Source organism: Sorex fumeus, unplaced genomic scaffold (assembly GCF_029834395.1).
Source record: "Sorex fumeus unplaced genomic scaffold, SorFum_2.1 ptg000092l, whole genome shotgun sequence".
NCBI lineage: Eukaryota > Metazoa > Chordata > Mammalia > Eulipotyphla > Soricidae > Sorex > Sorex fumeus.
In genome coordinates, this window is record NW_026606149.1 from 9,273,053 (window position 1) to 9,295,704 (window position 22,652).

At 52.3% G+C, this 22,652-nt stretch overlaps 1 protein-coding gene across 1 annotated transcript in view; it reads left to right on the plus strand.

Moving 5' to 3' along the window:
• The window catches only part of CUNH18orf63 (chromosome unknown C18orf63 homolog), a 48,372-nt gene extending 25,994 nt beyond the window's left edge, over positions 1–22,378 (plus strand). Inside the window, exons 11-13 of the mRNA XM_056131526.1 lie at positions 4,834–5,634; positions 15,216–15,287; positions 22,268–22,378. Coding sequence (XP_055987501.1) covers positions 4,834–5,634; positions 15,216–15,287; positions 22,268–22,378 — 984 coding nt within the window. The remainder of the gene's footprint in view (positions 1–4,833; positions 5,635–15,215; positions 15,288–22,267) is intronic.
• The last annotated feature ends 274 nt before the right edge of the window (positions 22,379–22,652 follow it).

Here is a 22,652-nt window from a genome sequence, read left to right on the forward strand (position 1 = left end):
ATGTCAGAACTCCGGATTCTTTCTCTCACTTGAGTGAAACGTGATATTCCAAGCATAGCTCTTTCTATTCTTCTTTGGGAGACCTGAATAGCGTTCTCATCTTGTTTGCCTAGGGCCCAGGTCTCTGAGGCATATGTTAATGCAGGAAGAACAGTGGAATCAAAGAGATGTGCCCGGAGCCGGGGGTTCTTCGTCCTCTTAGCTATTTCTTCGACGTTCTTGAAGGCGTTCCAAGCCGCTCTCTTCCTCCTGCGCAGCTCGGGTGCCAGGTCATTTGTCATGTTGACCTCTCGACCTAGGTACACATATCTGTTGCATTCGGAGATGGTCGTTCCTTTGAGAGCGAATGGGGCGTCAGGAACAAGGCTGTTTCTCATAAACATTGTCTTCGTAAGATTCAGCTGTAGTCCTACCTTTCCACACTCACGGTCAAAGTCGGCCAGCATTTGTGCCGCTTGGCTGATGTTTGGTGTTATTAAAACAATGTCATCAGCAAAGCGGAGGTGGTGTAGTTGCCGACCATCTATCTTCACTCCCATTCCTTCCCATTCCAGTCGTCGCATGATGTTCTCGAGGGTGGCACTGAAGAGTTTTGGTGAAATGGTATCACCCTGCCGCACCCCTCTCTTGACATCAACGATCACTTCTTTATAGAATGGTGAGATCCTGGTAGTGAATCCGCAATACAGCTCACGGAGGATCCTGATGTATTGGGCTTGAATGCCCTGATTGGCTAGGGCTTCAATGACCGCTTCCGTCTCAACAGAATCAAAGGCCTTCTTTAAATCAATGAACGTTAAGCAGAGCGGCATCTTGAACTCCCGAGAAACCTCAATGAGCTTGGTTATTGTGTGGATTTGGTCGATGGTGCTGAATCCTTTGCGGAACCCTGCTTGCTCGCATGGTTGTCCTTCATCTAGTGTTCTGCCAATCCTATTTAGGATGACTCGAGTGAACAACTTGTAGATGACAGACAATAGGCAGATCGGGCGATAGTTGTCAATGTCATGGATGTCTCCCTTCTTGAACAGTAGTACGGTCCTGCTGGTTTTCCATTGGGACGGAACCTTGCATTCAGACAGGTAGCGAGTGAAGAGCCGAGCCAGTGTATTGATGAGTACTGACGGCAGGTTCTTCAGGTATTCAGGTCTGACCTTGTCTGGGCCGGGTGCTGTTTGTTTCTTTACTGACGAAATGGCGTGTCGGATTTCGGAGGGGAGAACGTTGGGAACAACATACCCATCCTGTGGAATTTGGTATGTCGGCAAGTGGACATGGCTATCGAAGAGATTTGAGTAGAAATCATAGATAATCTTCTCCATTGCCGTTCTGGAGGATGTGATGGATCCATCAGGACGTCGGAGGGCAGTCATCTTGGTCTTGTAGTTGGCGAAGGACAGGCGGGCGTTACGAATACTTTTCCCGGCTTCTGCCGCATCTACCAGTACTTCTGCTCTTCTCTCTTTGAGGTCTTCCTTGATCGCATCTCTGCACTGCTTTGCAAGCTCGGACGTTAGCTTGCGGTTGCCTGAGGCATGCGCCAAACCACGCTGGCGAATTAGCTCAAGAGTTTTCCAAGATAGGCGACTTTTTGTGGCTATCTCTCTCTTGGCGTTCCTCGCACATTCATGGAGGTGCTGAACCAGTCGATCGTATTCCTCGTCAATGTTGTCAACAATGGCATCTTCCCATGTTGCCGCAATAGTACCAAAGAGTTCCCAGTTGGTAGTCATTCTGGGAGTTCTCTTTTTGAACTTTGCAGCCCTTTCTCCCCGCTCTGTGAAGTAAAATTTTGCACGAAGGAGACGGTGGTCCGATCCCGTTCGAAATTTTGGGACAACAGCGACATCGGTCAGGCAAAACCGTCGATTGAATATGATGTGGTCTATTTCGTTGTGGAATCGTCCACCGGGAGACTCCCATGTCCATCGTTTAGATTCTGCCTTCTGGAACTGTGAGTTACCATGAATGGTCTTGGTCGACATGATGAACTCAGACAGTCTCTCACCCTGTTCGTTCCATTCTAGGCCATGGGTCCCGATGTGAAGTTCTTCAGCTGATCTTCTCGGTTCTATCTTGGCATTAAAATCACCCACAATGATCTTGTAGAAGGTGTGGTCTTCTTTATAGAACTTCTCCAGCTCCATGTAGAACTTCTCGATTTCTCTTTCATCATAATGAGATGTTGGTGCGTAGACAACGAAGATAGAAACTGCAGGCAGTGAGCCACATCTATTCAAATGTAAACATTTGGGTTGTTAGGCATTCGAATGAATCAATGCTCTTGGCCAAGTTTGTGTTGTTTGCTACCAAAAAAAAAAAAACTGAAAATACTACAAAAAAGTTCCTTAGAGGAAACAGTGTGAAGATGGTTGTATTTCACCTAGTGGTCACTAAGTTCTTCTGTAGGAGGTCACTAACATGTTGTTAAAAGGTTGAGCTTTGTGTACGTGTGTGTGTGTGTGTGTGTGTGTGTGTGTGTGTGTGTGTGTGTGTGTGTATTTCCCTGTAAGGTTGGTTGCCTCCTAAAATCCATCAAATGTGGTGCAGTACTCTTGGAGTACGGGTGGTGTGAGGTATGAGTTGTCTCACAGTCCTGGAATAGGTCACTCTTGGGTGAGGCTCGTCCCAAGTGCGTGGAGAGGGGCCTTGAACAGGGTGGCAGTTGGGTTCTGGAGGTTTTTGGCTGCCAGGCTGGGTCCCTTAGGGTGAGAGGGGTCTCACCTGCTCACCTCGGGGCACCCTGTGTGAACCAGCCTGGCGCAGGATCCAGTGGCCTGGTTATGGCATGTGTCATGTTATGTTCCTTTCGGGGAGAGGACATGCAACTCTGGATTGTGTCCAATGACAAGATTATCTGGTGCCAGCCAGCGGTGGCTTATGGGCGTGACGGCTGAGTTGCTGGAAACGGGAATACAGGTGGAGGACCCTCATTCTCGTTTCCATTGAACCCGGAATTTTCAATCACAAAGTCCCATGTACGTGGGTTTTCTGCGGATTCACTTCATGGGTGAAGCACCTGAGCATGTAGAGTTGCTGTGAGCATGGCGGCAGTTGAGTTCTGGAGGTTTTCAGCTGCTGGGGCTGGGTAAATTGTATCCTTTAAAATTATTTCCTTTTTTTGAAAAATTGATTCACTGTGAGGTACAGTAGTAAAGTACAGTAGTAAAGCTTTCATATTTGAGTTTTCATCATACAGTCACCAACCACCCATCCTTTCACCAGTGCACATTTTCCACCACCAAAATCTACAGTACCCCCCTCCCTCCACTCCACACTTCCCCTGCCTGTGTGGCAGACAATTTGCACAATACTCTCTACTTTAGTTACCTTAGATATTTTGAGACCAGCCCCACCACCACTCACACCTGCCGAAAAGGCAATGCTAGACAGTGTGTTCTGTGTTGTTATGGATGCAATATAATGGGAGGCTACGAGCTCTGGGAATTCTAAAATTTTAATAATTGGGGTCTGAAGAGGTCGCTGCAGCAAGTTATTCGGGTCCGAGGTTCATTTTTTTGTCTCTGGATAAAATGATTTCAGTGGCAAAATAGACAACCCACACTTTACATATGAATATCCTTTTGTAAAGAAGACACTTGGGTCCTGGTCTAGCCACCATGGCAGACCCTTGCGGAATTGCTGCCAGGTTGTGGACAATAAGAAAGACTGGATAAAGAAAGATGTATCTACATCTGCACAGTGGAATACTACTAGGCCGTAAGGAAAGATAAAGTTGTGCAGTTTGCTGCTGCATGATGGACCTGAAGGGTAGTATCATGCTGAGTTACACTAGTCAGGGAGAGAGACCGACACAGCGATCTCTCCTGTGTGGGATATAAAGAATCATAGTGGAATAATTGATTCCTAACGGTAGTGAAAACAGAGAACCCGAGGACTGGTATTCAGTAGGAAACCCTGCCACTTAAGGGGCTGGATAGGGCGTGGGGCAATGCCTGTGGTGGAGGTGGTGCTGAAAGGTGGTATAATGTTATGTGTGAAACCCGACAGCAGTGTTGAAATAAAAAACCACAGAATAAAGCACATACACAGCACCTCTCATAGAAGCAGGCAGGTGTGTGGAAGCGGATGGGGTGGGGGGCGCTATTGGTGGAGGCGGCAAGTGGACACTGGTGAAGGGAGCAGTGCTGAAGCATCTTATGTCAGAAACCCAATCATTACTGAAATAATGACGAAATTAAATTAATGCAAGGCAACTGCCGCCCTTAGTCAAGATCCTACTTGTCCCTAAAATCTTACTGTTGTAGATGTTCCAACTTCTTTCATCTAGTTTGTGTCTTTCAACAACTAGTTGTAGCAACTAAGATTGTGGAGAGTGACATAAATGAGCTTCCCTTCGAGAATGCAGTATCTGCTTGGGCAGACACAGGCTGCGGGCTGAAGGTTACTGTGTGCTGTTTGGATAGTGACAGAAAGAAGCCCCAGTTGCTTCCCTCTGAGAATGCATTATCAGCTTGGGGAGATGGAGGCTGCTGCCTGAAGGATACTGTGCGCTGTTTTCTCTGACATAAGCACCAGCTGATAGCAGAGCCTTGGGGAGTTGTGTTGGAGAGAGGAGGGAGTTCCTTGAGAGAACATGGTTTGTGCTGGGTTCTAGATTTGTTTCAGGTGAACTATAGAGCATAACCACTTATTCCCTTGGCAGAACTGTGTTACAGGAGCAGACCTAAAGAACGGTGGACGTTTTCTCCCAAAAACAAATTCATTTGTCTTTACTGTGTCCTGTATTGTTACACTCTATTTTTATGATGTGTAAGTTTTCTATTAAGGACGTTACTGCACTGTAAAACTTTCTAATCTCTGTCCTTACAGGAAAACAAAGTCAAGCCACCTAATTTGACCACTAAAAGAATGCTCGGGCCTTCTGTGACTCAGGTCGCACCCACCTTGGCTCCAGTGCAGTGCTTGGTGCAGTGCTCGATAGCAAAGGGCCACAAGGTGGAGCTTTTGGCCAACCAGCCCCAGGAGTCCGCAGCTCCGCCTGCTCAGGTTCCCCGAGCTCAGGGAGAAGGGCTGGCGCCCAGCAGAGGGAACCCCACAGGGTCAGGGAGCGCACAGCCCAGCTCCCGAAGTAATACTGCCCCGAAATTTACGCCAGTTTTCAAAAATCAGTTGTTGCAGGTCAGCGCTAGTTTTCTAGAACCTGACGACCAGAAGAGAAAGCAGCAGCATGTTACAGAGTCTAGCGTGGCAACAGTGAAAGCCAGCACTGTCCCGGGTGACAAGCTGAGTACACATCCCACCATGAAAAAAATAGCCACTTACACAATAGAGATGAGTACTAGAAGTGTCAATCACAGAGTTTCCGTGCCTCAGCAGGAGAAGAACCACCCCGGTGGAAAGCGAGGTCAGCACCTCCCTTCTAACGGAAAGCTCTCGGCTCTGGGTGCCGCTGAAAGTCACCAGCCACCTCACGGCACAGTGCCAAGCCACAGCGTAGACGGAAAGAAAAGTGCTGCTAATTTCCAAGGGAACGAGAAGAGAAATTTCACTAGCAAGTACATCACACAGGTTTTAGGGGAAGACCACATGTCACTGAAAGTGAAAAGACGCCCTCACATTGTTGAGTCAGACACAGAACCCGAAGATCCCCAGGCACTGCCGCAGCAGCCGGTAACCCAAGTGATACAGGTTGATAGGAGCGAGCACAGGTCGATGGAGAGCCAGGCGGCCCACCGATCTAAGCGAAAGCTAGGCCAGGATCCTTCGAGAGCTTTGAAGAAGCCCCATCCCCATCCCACCCTCTGTGCCCAATGCAGTTTCTCCAAGAGACAGGTAAGACAAAAGTTTGTTCTGGGGATGTGTGTCAGATGATGGACGTTTAAAACCTATAACTAGAGACATAAAGTATGTGCCCCAGATGATCTAGAAGCATACTAGTTAAACTGTTTGTACTCTGCTGTAACTCTGTAAATGCATGGACATAGCTTATTACAAGATGCATTCCTTTCATTCGACACAGGTTCTTCATTCAGAGCAGTCAAAATCTAAGAAACCAGTCACTCCCAAACCTTAGAACGAGGATTTTGAAGAAGGAAAGATCTGCCAGGTAACAGAAGTGAATGTTTTGATTTCTTCACATTGACTGAATTGAGATTTTCACATTTACATTTCCTTAGCCTCTTGGTCAGAAAGGTATGTGTAAGTTCCTCGCAGCTTTAAAAGCAGTAAGGAAGCGGGGAAGTTGGAAGAAGTTGCCTGAGCACGGGTGCGAGGGCTGGTCCCGAAGGTAAGGCGCTCGCCTTGCATCTGTGTGCCGTAAGGCCCCTGAGAGGGCTGGGGAGGGCTCGTCCCACCCCCGCCAGGGCACTCTGAAGACCAGCAGCAGCACCAGAGGCTTAAAGGTGTGAGGTTCCACAGTCACTAGAAAGTGTGCCCTTGGGGGCTCTTACCCAGAAGATTAACCTTAAATGACACTTCCTAGGTTACTCATTGAACTAAAATTTACTTCCCCCAAATTTTCATAGCAACCAGAAGTCTTGGCTAAAGATAAACTTGAGATTCAGCAGCTCCTGCTAAGTCCGTGGCACTCAGTTTACAAAACCATCCATCTGGAAATCAGATTCATTCCACTGGGCCATCTGTTCTATTCTGAGAACAAACTTCTACTTCTAAAGTATCACATAAAACTGTTGGAATACTTTCAAAAAATTAATAAACCAGAAAACACTTTTTTCTCTTCCAAATGCTATTTATTTCCAGAATTAACAGAATGTTCATCCTGTTGTGAATAAATAAAAAGGTACTCAAGTGTATTCCCATATATTTTATAATGTGTCTCACGTGAAGTTTGACCTCTTACACTCTAATGGATTCAGTAAGTGATTGAGAAAAAGTGTATATATGCTGGCGTGCCTCAGTTTTCCACTTCTTTTTTTTTTAATGAAATCCAGTCCAGATTTCACATTTTGAGAAGTAAGGTTCACTCTTCCTTGGGGAATGCAGGGCTGAGGAGGGGCCCCTGCCTCCACCTTTCGGTTGGTGGTACGTGTCTGACTTCTCCCTCCATGCCTGTCAGTACTCTAGTCTGTGAGGGAAAGACCTGCAGAGAAGGATTTTCCCAGAGACAGGGACCTAGTATGGATCAAACCCGTTACTCAGGCCCAATTACACAGCACGCCCCTGCTTTGGAATAATTGGGACCTCGCATGATGCTTAGAATTGGAAAATCATTCCACCACCCAGAAAGAAAAACAATGAGAAAATTTATAGGATCTCATTTCCTATAAGAAATGAAAGTAAAATGTATTCACTTTACTTTCTGTAAAAAAAGAAAAATTTACCTCTGTAAGAAACTCTGTAGTATTGTCCTCCTTTTGTTCATCGATTTGCTCGAGCGGACCCGGTAACATCTCCATTGTGAGACTTGTTGTTACTGTGTTTGGCACATCGAATACATCATGGGGAGCTTGCCGGGCTTTGCCAGTTTGGGCAAGATGCTCTCGAGGGTAGCTTGCCAGGCTCTCCAGAGAGAGGCAGAGGAGATCGAACCTGGGTCGGCCGGGTCGGACCACTCGAGCAAATCAATGACCAGCAGGAGGACAGTGACAGTGAAGAAATTCTGAATGGTACAAAGCAGTTCAAGAAAAAGGTGAAAAGATTGCCTGTGATTCCTCTTTGCAGCAGTTAATGACTGTCTCCCATCAGTGTCTGTTTCCCAGGACTGTCATTTTACCTTCTTCAGAGGGGAACAGCTACTTCAAAGCCCATTTTGAGTGCTCTTCTCTCCTTCTCTAACGATGTGTTGGCAGTGAAAGCCAGGTGTCCCTTTGTGGGAAAGCACTGTGGGAAGTCTGTCGGGAGTCGGCTTCCCCGAAGCCCACTTCTAGTCAGCCAGCACCGTGGTTATGATGTCTTGCACACGGCCAGTCTGGGTTCAATCCTTGGCACTGCATACAGTCCCTCAAGCTCCACCGTGAGTGATCCCTGAGCACGAAAACATGGGTACACACTGCCACGGGTGACCAAGAACTGAACAGAAGTTTCACTCTGCCCTGAGGCTCACTTCCCATGTTGCCAGACTTGATTTTTGCTCCTGTGTGCGGTGTCGCAAGGAGTGTGTGTTGGTCCCTCCTGCAGAGACCAGTGCAGAGTCGGTGCGTGCTGGTGGCTTCCGATGACTTTTCAGTCGCGCTCCCATTTCCAGAATGCTCCCCTGCCTCTCCACTAGTGTCCAGCACAGGGCTTGAGTGCCACATGTATGTGTGTGTGTGTGTATAATCTCAGGGACTGTTCCAGCCCCATGCCCAGGGCTCACTCCCACTGGTGCTTGGGGGACTGTGCAGTGCTGGGAATCGAACCAAGGACCTAACACATGGAAACAAGTACTCTACTACTCAGCCACATCTCAGCCTCTAGAGTAGGATGATACTTTTAAATATTGATCTTTATGACAAAACTTGCTTGTATTGGGATCATTTCCGTTTCTGGTTTAAGACAGGTTTCATTTTCATTTTGTAATGCCCTAAGAAGAGCTTAAAAGCTTCGTGTGTGTCTCCTGTGTGCGATTCACTGCAGATGCAGCCACTGATGGATTCTTTACCTCTTCGTGTTGAAAGAAGTGATCACGGAGCATCCTGCTGTGTCCCTCTGCCAAGGCCACTGATGGAGAGATGTCAGTTCACGTGAAAGGCTGCAATTTGGAGAGCTCGGATGATTACGAAGCTGAATTTCTGTGAGTTTTTGATGACCGATAAGAAATACGGACACAAACATCAGTACGTTGGCCTGAAATTAGTCTTTGTGCCCCAGTCTTTGTGTATATTAGCTTTTATCTGCTCATACACATAATCTTAAAAGATCAGTATTTTCATTTAAGAACAACCAAATATTACTACGTTTTTATCAAATTCTCTTCATAGAAGTGGAAAAGTGTTTTTCATGTACGATTTATACTTTGACTTTCACAGCACTTATTGCTCATCATATTGTTCTTTGGTTTTGCTTATATTGTTTTATATATATTTAGATTCGTTGCTGCCATAACAAATAGGTTTAAAACTGGATTTGGTAGTGATTAGCTTTTACCTGAAAATTCCTCTAAGCAGGTTTGTTCCCTTTATCTACATACTGGGTCTTTATTGGTAATCGAGACTGGCCAGTATCTATGAGTGTCTAATGATGTCACAATTATTATTTGTTGATGCTCAAAATGTTTGTTGTTGTATCCTACATCTTGTCTTAAATAAAAAATAAAGATGCTTCAAACAGATGTTTGTCATGTCAGAGTGATTGGAAGAGTTTAAATGACAGGTTCTCTGTCTGTCGAGTTTGTATGTGCATTTGCTCTCAGACGTCGAGACACTCTTGAAGCTCCTTTCTGCACATCTGTTCCGGAAGCCCTGCGCTGTTCCCTTTGGTATCGTCTGTGCCAGCTCCACTGTTAAGTTCTTGGGCTCCATCAGTGAACACCAGCCTTGCTGCTGCTGCCAGGGCTGAGGGAGGACCAGGCTTGGAGCCCCCTGGTAGCAGGGAGGGGTGGGGCGGGGCTGTGTGAGGGCGCAGCCTTTGCTGCTGGCAACAGTGGCACCGTGGAGAGGGAGGGGCCAGGAGCTCACACCCGGTGCCTGTGGGCCTGGTCAGGCTCTTGCTGAGGGTGACGGTCTCCTGCCTCTCCCTGGTCTCAGGACAGCCGCTGTTCACCCTCAGCTCGGGTTCTGTCCCCTCCTGCCCTCTCACCCTCGGGTCCTTCCTCGTGGCCATGGGAGTGAAGGTGGCAGGGGAGGGGGAGGGGCTGTAGGAAGGAGCTTTACAGCCAAACGCTCTGGGGATGCTCATTTCCATGGAGCACTGTGGCCATCGCTGCCTGGAGTGGCCTGGGCCTGTGAACGGGCTCGCACCCCCTCCCACCCTCTCCTGGGGTAGTGCCGCCCTGGCCTACCGCAGCCCTGGGCCTGCCACCATTCAGGACCCTCCCCCTAAGCTCAGGACTCCTGACCTCCTGACTCCTGACTCGTGTGGGTGCAGGAAGACGTTTATGACCTATGTAGAGAACAAATCACTTTGATAAGCTCTAAAATGGAGCCCGCCGTGTTCCCCAGAGCAATAAACACAGCCTGCCTTTTTTCTCTTAAAAACTAGTTTAAGTCTTCTGTAAACTGAAGCTGCGCTCCTCCCAGGGCCGAGGAGATGAAACGAAGGAATGTATTTTTAGTCATATTTCTCTCTAACCAGATTTACCACGTTTCATTACCCCGCTGCTCTGCGGTCCCTAAGGAAATAAAGAGATGAAATTGAGAGTGAAAGCAACATAAAGTGCGACATTCAATCCCCAGGCCGCTCCTGCCCGCTGGGTCACCCGTGATTGCATTGAGCTCTAGTTAACCTAATTTCAAGGGCAGCTCGGCTGTGGTCGCGCCGAGGATGGAATGTGCTTTCTAGATGGGCAAATGTTTATGTTGAAACATATGGTTTGGCGTTCCCCTGCCACAGAGGAACATTAGCTCACAGCGGCAGGCTCTTCTCTGAGAAATCGCTGCTGTTGGCTTCATACCGTCTCCACCCAGGTTTTATTGGGCCAAAGAGAATATTTGCACGTGCTGACCCCTCCATGAACACCCGCACTGGGGCCACCGCTGCCCTGTGCGATCTCGGACCCTCTGTGCAGGACCGTCCCTTCGGAGCGCCGCAGAAGGGCAGGCAGCGCCTGGCACACTGGGCACCCAGCCTCGAGGCCTTGCCAGTGTGTGTTGAACGGAGGCCGGGAGATGCCCACATCTGGAGAAATCAAAGGAAGAATCTGCAGACATCAAACACTAACAAAACACAAGATGCTGTCATTTTTTGTGTGTGATGAGGGCGGGCGGGGGCTGGTGGTTCCAACTAAACTGGGTTCCGTTTTGCCCAACTGGCTTGAATCAAGCGGGTTCATTCACTCTGCAGGGGCGTGGGCAGCGGGCCGCGGCCCCTCACAGCTCTTTCCACCTGCCCGCTTCTATGGAAGGACAGTGGAAGAACAGAAAGGGAGGCGGCTCACGGCTGCTCCCCAGGCAGGAGGGACCTGGACAGGATGCCAGGGCACTGCAGGAGAACAGAACTCCTCGTCCCTCACACGCTCACCAACCCCTTAGCAGCCGGGAAAGCTGCAGTGGCTCCGAGGGTTTGTAAGGCAGGTGTGAGGAACAGACGTCATGTGAGACTAGGGCCAGCCACCCTGAGCTGCACAGACCCACCCGCCGCAGTTCTGGTTCTCTCTCTGCCCCCTCGGAAGTAGCCACACTTTGGACTAGCTGGTTCACCTCCCCTAGAGAGTTCTAAGGCATCATCGGTGAAACACGTAACTGGAGATTGAATTGAGCTCGGGGGCCTGTGGCTGTCCGCAGGTGGGCGCTCCCGAGAGCTCTCTGGGCGCATCACAAGGGTCTGTAATTCCGTTCCAGATCCTCATTGGCTGTGGTACCCGCAGGGTTCGGTTCACTGCAGCGCAGTGCCCTGGCAGCTAGAGTTCTCCCTCAGCTCTGTGCTTGTCTCTGTGCCTGTGTCTCTCTTCTCTCTTCCTGCCTTGCTTGGGAGTCATTTTTAGGATTTGGTTTTACTGCTACAACAGTGGTCTGCACTTCTTGCTGAAGTATTTACTTGACATGAACCATACATAGAGGTTGCTCTAGAGTCGGCGGTATGTATTTTTGACCTATCACATTGCACCTTTGCAAATGAGCCATTGGTTGTCTATCTGTTTCTGTCGTCTGGTCTGCTTTTGTTGTCATGCAGCTTACTTCCACAGCAGGTAAGAGACCTCACAGCACATTGAGACTGTTGTTTTCTTTCATGAACAAAGTTTAAAGGAGATTTAAACGGAAAACAAAACTTCTTAATATTTACCAGCACAGATCCATTTCTGATGCCTCCCATTATTTTAATTTTTGATTTGGGATCATACCAGCAATGCTCCAGGCTAATTTTAGCGCAGTACTCGGGGTAACACACTGGAGACTAACGCTGAGGCTCCAGTGCAGCGTATGTGGCCCTGGCCTTTGAGCCACCTCCTAGTCCCCTAACAAACTATTTCACATCTATTGTAGCTCACAAAAGTTACGTTTTTGTGCCTCTAAGACATACACTTTTCCTCTCTCTCTCCCTTGTCTTTTCTCCTTCCATCTCTCTGCTCTCTCTCTCTCTCTCTCTCTCTCTCTCTCTCTCTCTCTCTCTCTCTCTCTCCTGGGAATTAGGGTTTTCAATAAAGGTACTAAAAGACTAAAAAGTTTTCATGTATGCCTTCTCCTTTTGAAGGTACACTTTCTGGGTATAAAATTCTAAGTTGACAGATTATTTTTCCTCCAGTCCTTTAAAAATACTGCTTTATTTTCTTCGCTGGGAGAGAGAATCTGTTCTCATTGCTACCTTTGCTCGTCTAAATGGATGTCTCTGTTTTCCTCTTGTTGTTTTTATCAAGGTAATCCCCAATTTGACCGTAAGTCATGATGCATGGTTTTCTTTACAGTAATTTTGAGCCTGAGTCTTTGCTTTAGATATTTGATCCAGTCCAACTATTTCTAATGAGTGCCTGCCATAGAGACAGGCTGCAGGGGCTGAAGGGAAACTGGGGGCATTGGTGGAGGGACGTGGGCAAGCGTGAAGGGATTGAGGTTGGGACGTTGAATGCCTGGAATTCCATCATAAGTACCTTTGTCATTCATGGTGAGCCTACTTAAAAACAATGTTTTTCTGACATCCTTTCTTCATTAATGTAATTCTGGCTCTCTTCCTCTTGCTGGAGCTTGACTAGGGTTATTATATTCTTGACCTTTTTCAGTCTTTTTCACGCTTTGTCTTCAATGCATTGATCTTTTCTTTTGCTTAGAGTCTGCTGTTGGTCACAAACCACCGCATTGTTCATTTCCAATTGTACCTTCAGCTCCAGACCGTCCTTTTAGTCTTACCGCTTATGGTTTCCCTTCCTGTTTCCTGTAAATATTTGAATATGTTTAAAATAGCTGTTTAAATGCTAAATTCATCATTTCTTTGAGTTGTTTCATTTCCCTCTAAATTGGTTCACCAGATTTTTCTCCTATGTGGGCCACAGTTTCTTCCTCTTTGTCTTGCAAAAGTGGCAGCTTCTCAGGAGCCTGCCTGCTGACATTGGGACCTGCAGGGTTTAGTCACGTGGAAAGTCAGACACAGAGACACTTCCCTGAGGGTGGTCAGGAAACGCAGGAGTCTGGCACAGCTGAGCAGACTCATGGGGAGGGCAGGTGCCCGGGTACTCGGGTGTGTGCATCATTGACACTGTCTGTGATGTCCTGTGTCACCATAGCTGACTCTCTCTCTCTCTCTCTCTCTCGCTATATATATATATATATGTATATATATATATATTGTTCACTGTCCCCCCGTTCATTGATTTGCTCGAGCGGGCCCAGTAACGTCTCCACTGGAGACTTTGTTGTTAACTGTGTCTGGCATATCGAATACGTCACGGGGAGCTTGCCAGGCTCTGCCGTGTGGGCGAGATACTCTCGGTAGCTTGCCGGGCTCTCCAAGAGGGGCGGAGGAATCGAACTCGGGTCTGCCATGTTGGCTGCGTTGCGTGTTATATATTTATATATATATCCATATCCATATCCATCATCCCAGCACGTGGCATGGATGCTGCTCCATGGATCGCGTTGAAGGCAGGAAATGACCTAAGGAGTGGGGGGCTTTGAGAGACGAAACATGGTGCTGCCGTGAGCTTGTGTTCCAGGGAACCTCCTGGGAACAGGAGGACCGAGAGAGAAGCTGTGTCGCTGGGTCGGGAAGAGAAAGACACGGGGCACTGCACGTGTCTGCGGAGCCTGGACACCGAGCAGGGCCTGCAGAGCCCCAGTGCCATGCGCCTGACATGAGCCATGAGCACCAGGGACTGAGGCTGGGCTGGGGCCGGCCCTGCTGAGATTCTCCCGCCTGCAGTGTGCTCGCCCCCTGCCCCAGCCCCGGGGTGCTCCTGCCCCGACATTCCCAGGAATCCGTGCATCTGTGCAGTTCCAGAACCCCCGAACCTACACGTCTGCCATTCCAAGACCCCCAGGACAGGGGCAGCCCCACCTGATAGGGCCACGTGCAGGTCAGAGGTCTTGACTGCCCAGCCTCCTCCTCTGCCCTTTCCTCTGGAAAGTCCTGGAAGTTTCTCTGGCCCTAAGAAATGGGAAAATGTTGAGGCGGGGGGGGGGGGGGGGAGCAAGCCAAGGGGGGCGGAGAGAGCTCAGGCATGCAGAGGGCGCTGGTCAGGGCCCTCCTGTCCCCCAGAGAAGGCTGGGGCAGCTCCGCCTGCAGCCTGGGCCTGCCTGTGCTGGCGGGGGCATGCCCAGAGCGGAGAGGAGAGCCCGGCTTCCCTCCAGGGCCATGAGGCCAGGGGCAGAGAGGGCACGCTGGGTCCACGGTCCTGGTCTCCAGATCCTGACCCTCCCAACACTGGCCAGGGACACTCAAGGTGTCTAGGCAGGAGCACTGTCCTGCAGTCTGGGCCCAGAGCCCTTGGAGGGTGGGGCGGACAACGCGTGGGGAACTCTGGGCGTGGGTCGGCTGAGAAGAAACATGGTGAGAAGCTGAGGGGAGGCCCCTCCCCAGAGAGCCGGGGCCAGCACGGGGCCTGCAGGGTGGGGGCCTCAAAGGCGCTCCAAGCCAGCTGGGGCACACCTGGGGGCACACTCCAGGGTGACAATAGCACTAGATATGGCCCTGCGCCCTGCAGCTCCACCACTAACTCTTCCAAAACCCTCTTGTCACCCGGGCACCAAACTCTGCACCCGCCCCTGCGGCCACCCACCCATCCTGTGGCCACTGGCTCCTCTTCTGTCCCTGTGGTGTCCATGCCCCGGGAGCTCCCCTGGGGACTTCACGATCAGCCCAAGACCTTTGAGGGTCCCAGGGGGCAGACTGTCCCTCCTGGGTGGGTCCAGCGCTACAGGGTGGGCTCTGCTCCCACCTCTGGCTGCAGGCACTGGGCAGGGGTCGGTCAGGACAGGGCCTGAGGTCACCTGGTCTCCATCCCCAGCACAGGGTAGTCCCCTTTGAGCAGGGACCAAATTGTTCCCACACATGGCCCACATCCGCACCCCAGTTCCTCGGGGGCTCTTCCGCCAGCACCGATGTTGTGGTGTCAGTGACGGTGCCCGGGCTCTCGGCTGTGTCTCTCAGTGGCCCGGACATAAGGCACCAAGGCGGCGACACCCGGCAGCTGGTAGGCGGCTGGACCCCGAATGTCACCTGTTCCCCAGGTCACGGCTCATCGACGGCAGCGGGATCCTCTGCCCACAGAGCGAAGCCCCATGCTCGAGACCTTCTGGCAGGTGTGTGGATCTCAGCGTGATACCAGCTTCAATGACCCCTCAGAGGACCCTGGACCTGCCATGGGAATGGGCACCCCATCTGCGAGCTCTGTAAAGAGGAGCTCATTCCAGGGGCAAGTGCCGGCCTCCCACGCGGTCAGCACCCAGGGTGCTCCCATTCCAGACTTGGGCCATTCAGGAGAGTGATCGCACACAGGGGAGTGATCGCAAGAGAGTGATCTCAGGAGCGTGATCTCAGACAGAGGAGGGATCTAGATGAGTGATCTCAGGGAAGTGATCTCACACATGGCCGTGATCTCAGGGGAGTGATCTCGGGGAGTGATCTCACATGGGAGTGATCTCAGGGGAGTGATCTCGGGGAATGATCTCACACAGGAGAGTAATCTCTGCTCTCCGCCCCTTATCACAGTGCCCACAGTGTCTGCCAAACGCAGTGGGAATTGGGTTTGTTCTGGAGCCTTCCATGAGGCCTCATTCCTGTGAGCACGTGGGCGCCCTGATGGGTGGCTAGAGCAGGGGCTGGGCCTGGGCAGCCCCGTTTGGCCCTTCAGTCGCCTTCTGACCCAGGTGCATTAAGCTCCTTCAAAGCCGCCTTCTCCTGTCCCCGGGCCCTGTGGCCTGTCAAGATCGCTCCCGGGGGCACAGAGACCAAGCCCAGCACCCTGGGCTGCCCGCCCACTGCCCCTCGCTGCCTCCTTGGACAGTGCCGGGCGGCCGGACGTTCCCACGCCCCCACACTCCAGGGCTCCGCTCATGGGGTCTGACCCCAGCCGCAGCCCCCCAGGGGAGGGGGCGTCCTTCTCAAATGCCTTACTTGGTGCCAGAGACAACACTATTAGTCACTCATTGATTGAAAGCCAAGAACGTCTCTCTTCCTGCGGCTTTGAGTCCAGAGATGGTCCATTCATCCCCTGGGTGCCTTTGAAGCCCACTCCCTGGCTCAGACCCCCACACGGAGCCCCTGCCGGACGCTGTCTGGGACTGGGAGGCTGGCCGCATGCCCTGGGCACCTGTGGGGCCGGGCCCCTGGGCTTCCCCTCACAGGTCCCATCTGCAATTGGCCTTCGAAGAGGAACAATTCTCCAAGCTGACCCTGGCTGCTGGCGTTGGGACAGGAGAGGGCCCGGGGACATGTGGAGCAAAATGGACAATGCTGGTGGGTATCTTTCTGGGACATTGTACTTTTGAAACGTAACTATGAAAACCAATGTAAATCACCATGCTTTAATATTTCAAAGCCATTTTAATATAAGAATATTTGAATTTTTCTTAAAAAAAAAACAGCGTTTCCCTTGGAGACAGGGAAGGCTCGGGACAGAACCCGTCTCAGGTCAATGCAATGTGCTGGTGACAGGCACGGATTGCGCAGGGATCAGGGCTCTTGCCTTCTATGTGGCCAACCTGGGTTGGGTCCCCAGCACGACTTAGAATTCCCCGAGCCCTGAAGGAGTAATCCCCGAGTGTTGAACCAGGAGAAAGCGCTGAGTACTACCACCAGGACACAGCCCAGCCCTCAGAGCGGGCCTCCCCAGCCCAGGTGTCACCCATGCAGCCACTCAGGGGGTGTGGGGAGGGGACATCCGGCCCTCTGCTCTGCTCACAGTCTGGTAAGGCCAAGGCGGCGGCCAGCTGCTGCAGGCCTGGGAGGACCCGCCCACACCCACCCGGCTGAGCGAGCCCTCGTGGTCCCATCTTCACCCTGCCACCCTTCTTCTGTGCTTTGCTTCTTGCAGGGTTGGGCCACACCTGCCATGGTCACGCCCTAATCCTGGCTCTGCGCTCCAGGGTCAGTTCTGGAACCTGGGCTGGCCACAGGTAGGGCCACGCCCTAAACTGTTATCTCTGTAGCCCATAGTTGCTGATTTGCTGTCGAATAGTGACCTGGAGACAGAGACCAACAGGGACCTGGCCAACAGGGGCCTCAGAGTAGAAGTGACAGTGAGGAGTGTGGATGTTAACCCTGCGTGTTTCAGGCTTCGTCAGAGAATTGCCCCTTTCCACCCCACACCCTTGGACTGGAGCGATAGCACAGCGATAGGGCGTTTGCCTTGCACGCAGCCAACATGGGCGGCCCGAGTTCGATTCCTCCGCCCCTCTCGGAGAGCCCGGAAAGCTACCGAGAGTATCTCGCCCGCATGGCAGAGCCTGGCAAGCTCCCCGTGATGTACTCGATATGCCAAACACAGTAACAACAAAGTCTCCAATGGAGACATTACTGGGCCCGCTCGAGCAAAACGATGAATAATGGGAGGACTGTGAGCTGTGACACCCCGCCCCTCCCAGGGAAGCTCACAGTGCTCTTACGAGCATCCCAGTCCCCCGAGTTTATCTTTAACCTTTCCTTTGCGATTCCCCAAGTCAGGCTTGGCTACTTCGGTGACTCTGGGCCACGTACTCGAAGTGAATTGCTCGCTTTTCGTTTCCCCCGTGGCCTTTCTACATCTTACTATAGAGCAACGTTCTTTACTTAAACACAGAAAGACCATTAATGCCACGCTCTGATATTTGGGAGTTGGTCGACTCTGAAATATATCTACCCCTGGGCATCCGTCATAATTACTTGACTCATACTTTGGTTGCTGTCGTTCCTAACACTTCAAAAAGTGAGTCCGACTGTAGGCCTTGGATGCAAATAAAGGGCAAATTAAAAAAAAAAAGAAAGAAAGCGAGAAAGAAAGAAAGAAAGAAAGAAAGAAAGAAAGAAGCGAATGGCAAAGCTACTCCGGCATCAAAACAGTCTAGAAAGCATAAAATCACGGTCTTGATGCAAGCCATTAAGACTTAAAAGACAGGACCCACATGGAGAAGAAAAAAAGCTGAACTACCTGAGGACTTAGTCTGGGACTTACGGAAAAAGCCTTGCTTGCTCTCAGAGCCCAGAGAACTAAGTTTTGGAATCTGTATCTCTTACTGCTTTCATCCAAATAACTGCGAGTATTAACAAGAAGAAAACGTAATTGTTTAATATGTGCAACTTAAGGGAAAGAGAAAAAGCAATAGAGACGTTCCTGGGAGACCTAGTCCCCCCAGAAGAACTGTCTCCACTGAAAGGCGTTCCCTCTAAATGAGCGGCCGCACCTCCCGCAGTCCCAGACTCGGACCTGCTCAGATGTGCTGTAGGACTCTGTGTCATTTGGGCCATTTCACCATCGGTCTGTGTTCGCCTCTGCTGGGGAGGCCGAGGAGGTGTCCTGTGCCCACTTGCAAAACCACACGAGGAGGGGGCAGGAGGCACGGATGGGACCAGGGGCTGGGAGGCACAGGAAGGAGTGGTCTCTGTGGCTCAGGGCAGCAGTGCCCCCAAGACCCCGTGAGTCACTAGATCAGTGACACAGAACGGCGGCCAATAGGTACCGCTTCTTCAGAGGAGGAGAAGGGGACGGTCAGGGTTGGGCAAAGTGTTTTGCCAATTGAAACACAGAACCGACTCATCATCCTCCTAAAGAAAACAAAGTTTCAGAAGGTCGTTTTGGAAAATCGCAGAACATAAAGAAGGCCATGTCAGAAATACAATGGGAGGAAGGCGGCTGGAATCTGAAGGCAGCCAAGAAGGACGAGGGTGCACATGATGCCATTATCTTCTCAGACTGATCGCAGCCTACCAGAGAAGCTGCATTTTCACAGGGTCTGATTTTCAAACACATTTCAGGAAACATAAAGTCAAGCGGCTACATGGGAAAAAAAATCACAGCGTCTGAGCCTGTTCAGACATAGGTAGCACCTATTTTGAGCCTGAGAGAAATGCTCAGCTTCCTAACTGTCCCATACGAAGGAGCTGAGTAAAAATAACCTTGATTTTTATAGACTTGTAGTTTTTCCAAGGCCTTGGCCCATAATCTTATTAAATTTAACAGTTCAAAATAGGTTTCCCTGGGAAACACTGAACATCGACTCTTGGAAGACTGACTTTTAAAAACACATGTTGTCATTAGCTGTCATCACCAGAAAGAATCATTACCAGACAACCCAAATTATGCGCTGTGGGAAAAATCTTATCTGTGACCTTAAATATGCACCCTTCCCTAAGAACATGGAGAGGCTTGGTGTGACCTGGAATTCACCAGCCTACATGCTGGCTTCGTGGTTTAGAATGGGTGAAAATGTGCCGTTTCTGCTGCTGCTGCTCACAGCGCCCCCTGGTGGGGGGAGGCGCAGCGACGCTCAGCGCAGGCGAGCGCCTGGGGGCCCAGAGCCCTGGCCAGTGGCTCCACACTCGCCCCCTCTTCCGACTCCAGAGACCACCAGGGCCACCCCCGGATCCCCGGACTGCGGCGAGCCTGGCAGAAGCTCATGGGCTGATGGTCCAGAGGAAACAGACAGAAAAGGAGGCAGGGAGGAGAACGTGCAGTTCATTTGCTTGGGGTCATCCCTGGCAGCAGTTTGGGGGGGTCGCGAGATTATCGGGATCCTCCACATCCTCGTGGCACCCCGGGTTGGTTCCCAGCCTGCAAATGCACAGCAGGCAGGACACCAGAGGAGACGGGGGCCGAGAAGGGAGATGGTCCCAGTGCGGCAAGACGGTAATGCTGAGCCTGGGGGCTTTGGGGGGTCATCCCGGAAGCCAGTGGGTAGCACCAAGGGGTGTCGAGCTCCAGCCCCAGAGGGCTGCCTTGAAGCAGCAGGAGTGGGGGGGAAGTAGGACAGCAGCCGCCCCCCTCCCCGACCCACTTGTTCCTCAGCGGCCACACTCACGGGATTCCCGCGCCCACGGCTGCACCCACAAGCCACTGCTCGGTTTCCCGACGCCCTTCCTTGGATCTTTGCTCAGGTCGTGATGATGCACAGAAGACCCCAAAGCCACCTGGCCCAGGAGGACCGGCTTCCAGAGCAGGGAGCACAGAGGGGCCCCAGGGACCGCCGCGGGCCTGGAACCCTCCCCAGGCTGGAGTCCACTCTGGGGCACCTGCCCCCCTCGTCTGGTTCCATCCGGCGGAGCTGCCTGGCCACATCTGTGCCCACTCCCGGCCTCGTGCCCGTCTCCTCCCAGCAGCCTCTGTCCTCACTCGCCGTCACGGTGCCCTGCAGTGGGCAAAGGACAGACTCACGGTCACCACCAGCACAGGTCCTGGGGGCAGACCCCAAAGAAGGCCTCTGTCCAGAGAAAGCAGCAAACGGCCAACTCAAGTTTAAAGCCTCGGTCGAGATGCATCCCGGCCCCTCCCGGTGCCCCGTCCGAGCCTCTGGGAGCCCCACCAGCGGGCCAGGATGCCAAGGTGGGTCTGAACGCGCGTGTTGGGCCAGGAGGCCTGGTGGAAGCTTGCTGTGAGTGGGGGCCTGGGAGAGGGCGGCTAGGACAGGCCAGGCACCACTGTGATCACTCTGGACAAGAGCTGACAGCAGGAAAAGGGATGTACACGGTGACCTCTCAGTACCTGCTCTGTAAACCACAAAAGGAGGGAGAAACGGAGAGAAGCGTGTGCCATAGGGGTGGTGGGAGGGAAAGGGGGGGCCTTGGCGGCGGGAAACACGCACTGAAGGGACGGGCGTTGGAACACCGCATGCCTGAAACCGACCATGAACAACTGTAACTGCATCTCACAGTGATTCAATAAAAATAAATAATATAAAATTTATCAGCATGGGGGAAAAAAAGCCAAATAAAACTATTTTTTTGTAAATGTGCATCTCACGGTGATTCAGTTAAAAAAAAAAACTTAAAACAAGAAAAGAAAAAGAAATAAATAAACAAATAAATGCCCAGTACCAATCCCGCACTCGGGTTCCGACCGACCCGCTCAGTTCCCCGCAGAAGGTCCCCATGGCGTCTGCAGGTGGCCGTTGCCTGGTCTCAGTCACCCCAGCAGAGAGCAGAGAGCAAGAGGCCTTTGCCCCAGTCCTCCATGAGGGGTTTCAGAGAGACGGGCGCACCCTGCCGGTCTATAAGGCCGGGGTCACCGTGCGAGGGGATGGGACCAGCGAGGGGGGTGGGCATACGAAAGCTGCTGGGAACACACACCACGGGTCGAGGAGGGGGGTCCCTCGACATGTTCCGCCCAGGGGTCACGGCGTCTCTGGGGGCAGCCCCCGGCTCTGTTCCCGCAGCACTGCCCCCAGCACCCAGGGGTCCCCCCAGACCTGGTCGCAGGGCGCTGTCATGTCCTGCCTGCATGGACCATTTCCCTCTCCTCTGTGACACCCCCGGGGCTCAAACATCAGGCGTGGGGACTGGTGACCACTGCTCTGTTCCAGATGTGACCGCTGGGCCTCTCCAAGCCGTGGTCCCCTCCCGGACAGTCCAAGAGCTCCAACTGTGTGAACTTAGTTTAGCTCTGAGATGGCCTCGCTGGACCTGTGTGGTAGCTACACTCCAGAACATTCCGTCCTTCCAGATATCTCACAGGAGAACGTACAGAAGAAGAGACCAGGAGTCGTCAGGGCCCCTGCAAACCCAGGAACCCCATGGGGGTCTGTCTCTACCCCAGCTAGGTGTCCCCCCACCACACAGGCCCAGTGACCACCTCTGTGATGCATTAAAGCTCAGGGCACAAGGTCCAGCACATGCGTGAGGGTGCCCCCAGCTGTGAGGTGAGGGCGTCCCAGCTGTGGCCCCAGGGGGTTGCGGCCATGCGCTGTCCGAAGCACTGGGTGACGTGGCCGGACCCAAGCCAGGGGCTTGGGGCAGTGAGGCCAGGGGGCGTGAGGGCAGTGAGCCGGCCTTGTCCTCTTCCCAAACCCCTCCCGCACAGGGTCCATCTGTGGGCACCCTGGGGAAGGGGCCTGTGCTGGCCTCCTGGTGGGCAGCTGCGGCCAGACACTTCCCCCTCACCCGTGAGAGGCAGGGGTGGTGAGGGCGGGTGAGCAGGGGCTGGTGCCCCCCCCCCCACCACGTCCTTCCAGGACGGGGACACTGCACCAGGATGTGGGGACACTTTGGCGCCGGTCAGGGCAGCCGGTGGACGCGGCCCGGGAGATGCCAGCCAGGCGCATCTGCTGACCAGCTGTGCGTGCCCGAGCTGTCCACTGGTTTCCGGAATTCCCAGCCAGACTTCGGCAGACACTCGGAGAACAGCTTCCAGACGAGTGTCCAGAAGAGCCCTGCTCTGGCGGCCGTCCGGAGGCTCATCAGGGCAGCACAACTGGGCAAACCCTGAGGGCTGCCTGGAGGAGGTGCACCGGGAGCTGTTTTTGCTGCTCACTCTGTGGGGAGGAGGGTTGAGAAAGGTGTGCGGCTCAGACCTCACGGACGCCCAGCCCCGAGATGACCAGAGCAGCGGTGGCCAGTCCCCACGCCTGATGTTTGAGCCCCGGTGTCACAGGGGACAGGGAAACGGTGCTCCGTGCAGGCGGGACATGACAGCGCCCTGCGACCTGGTCTGGAGGGACCCCTGGGTGCTGGAGGCAGCGCCGCGGGAACAGAGCTGGGGG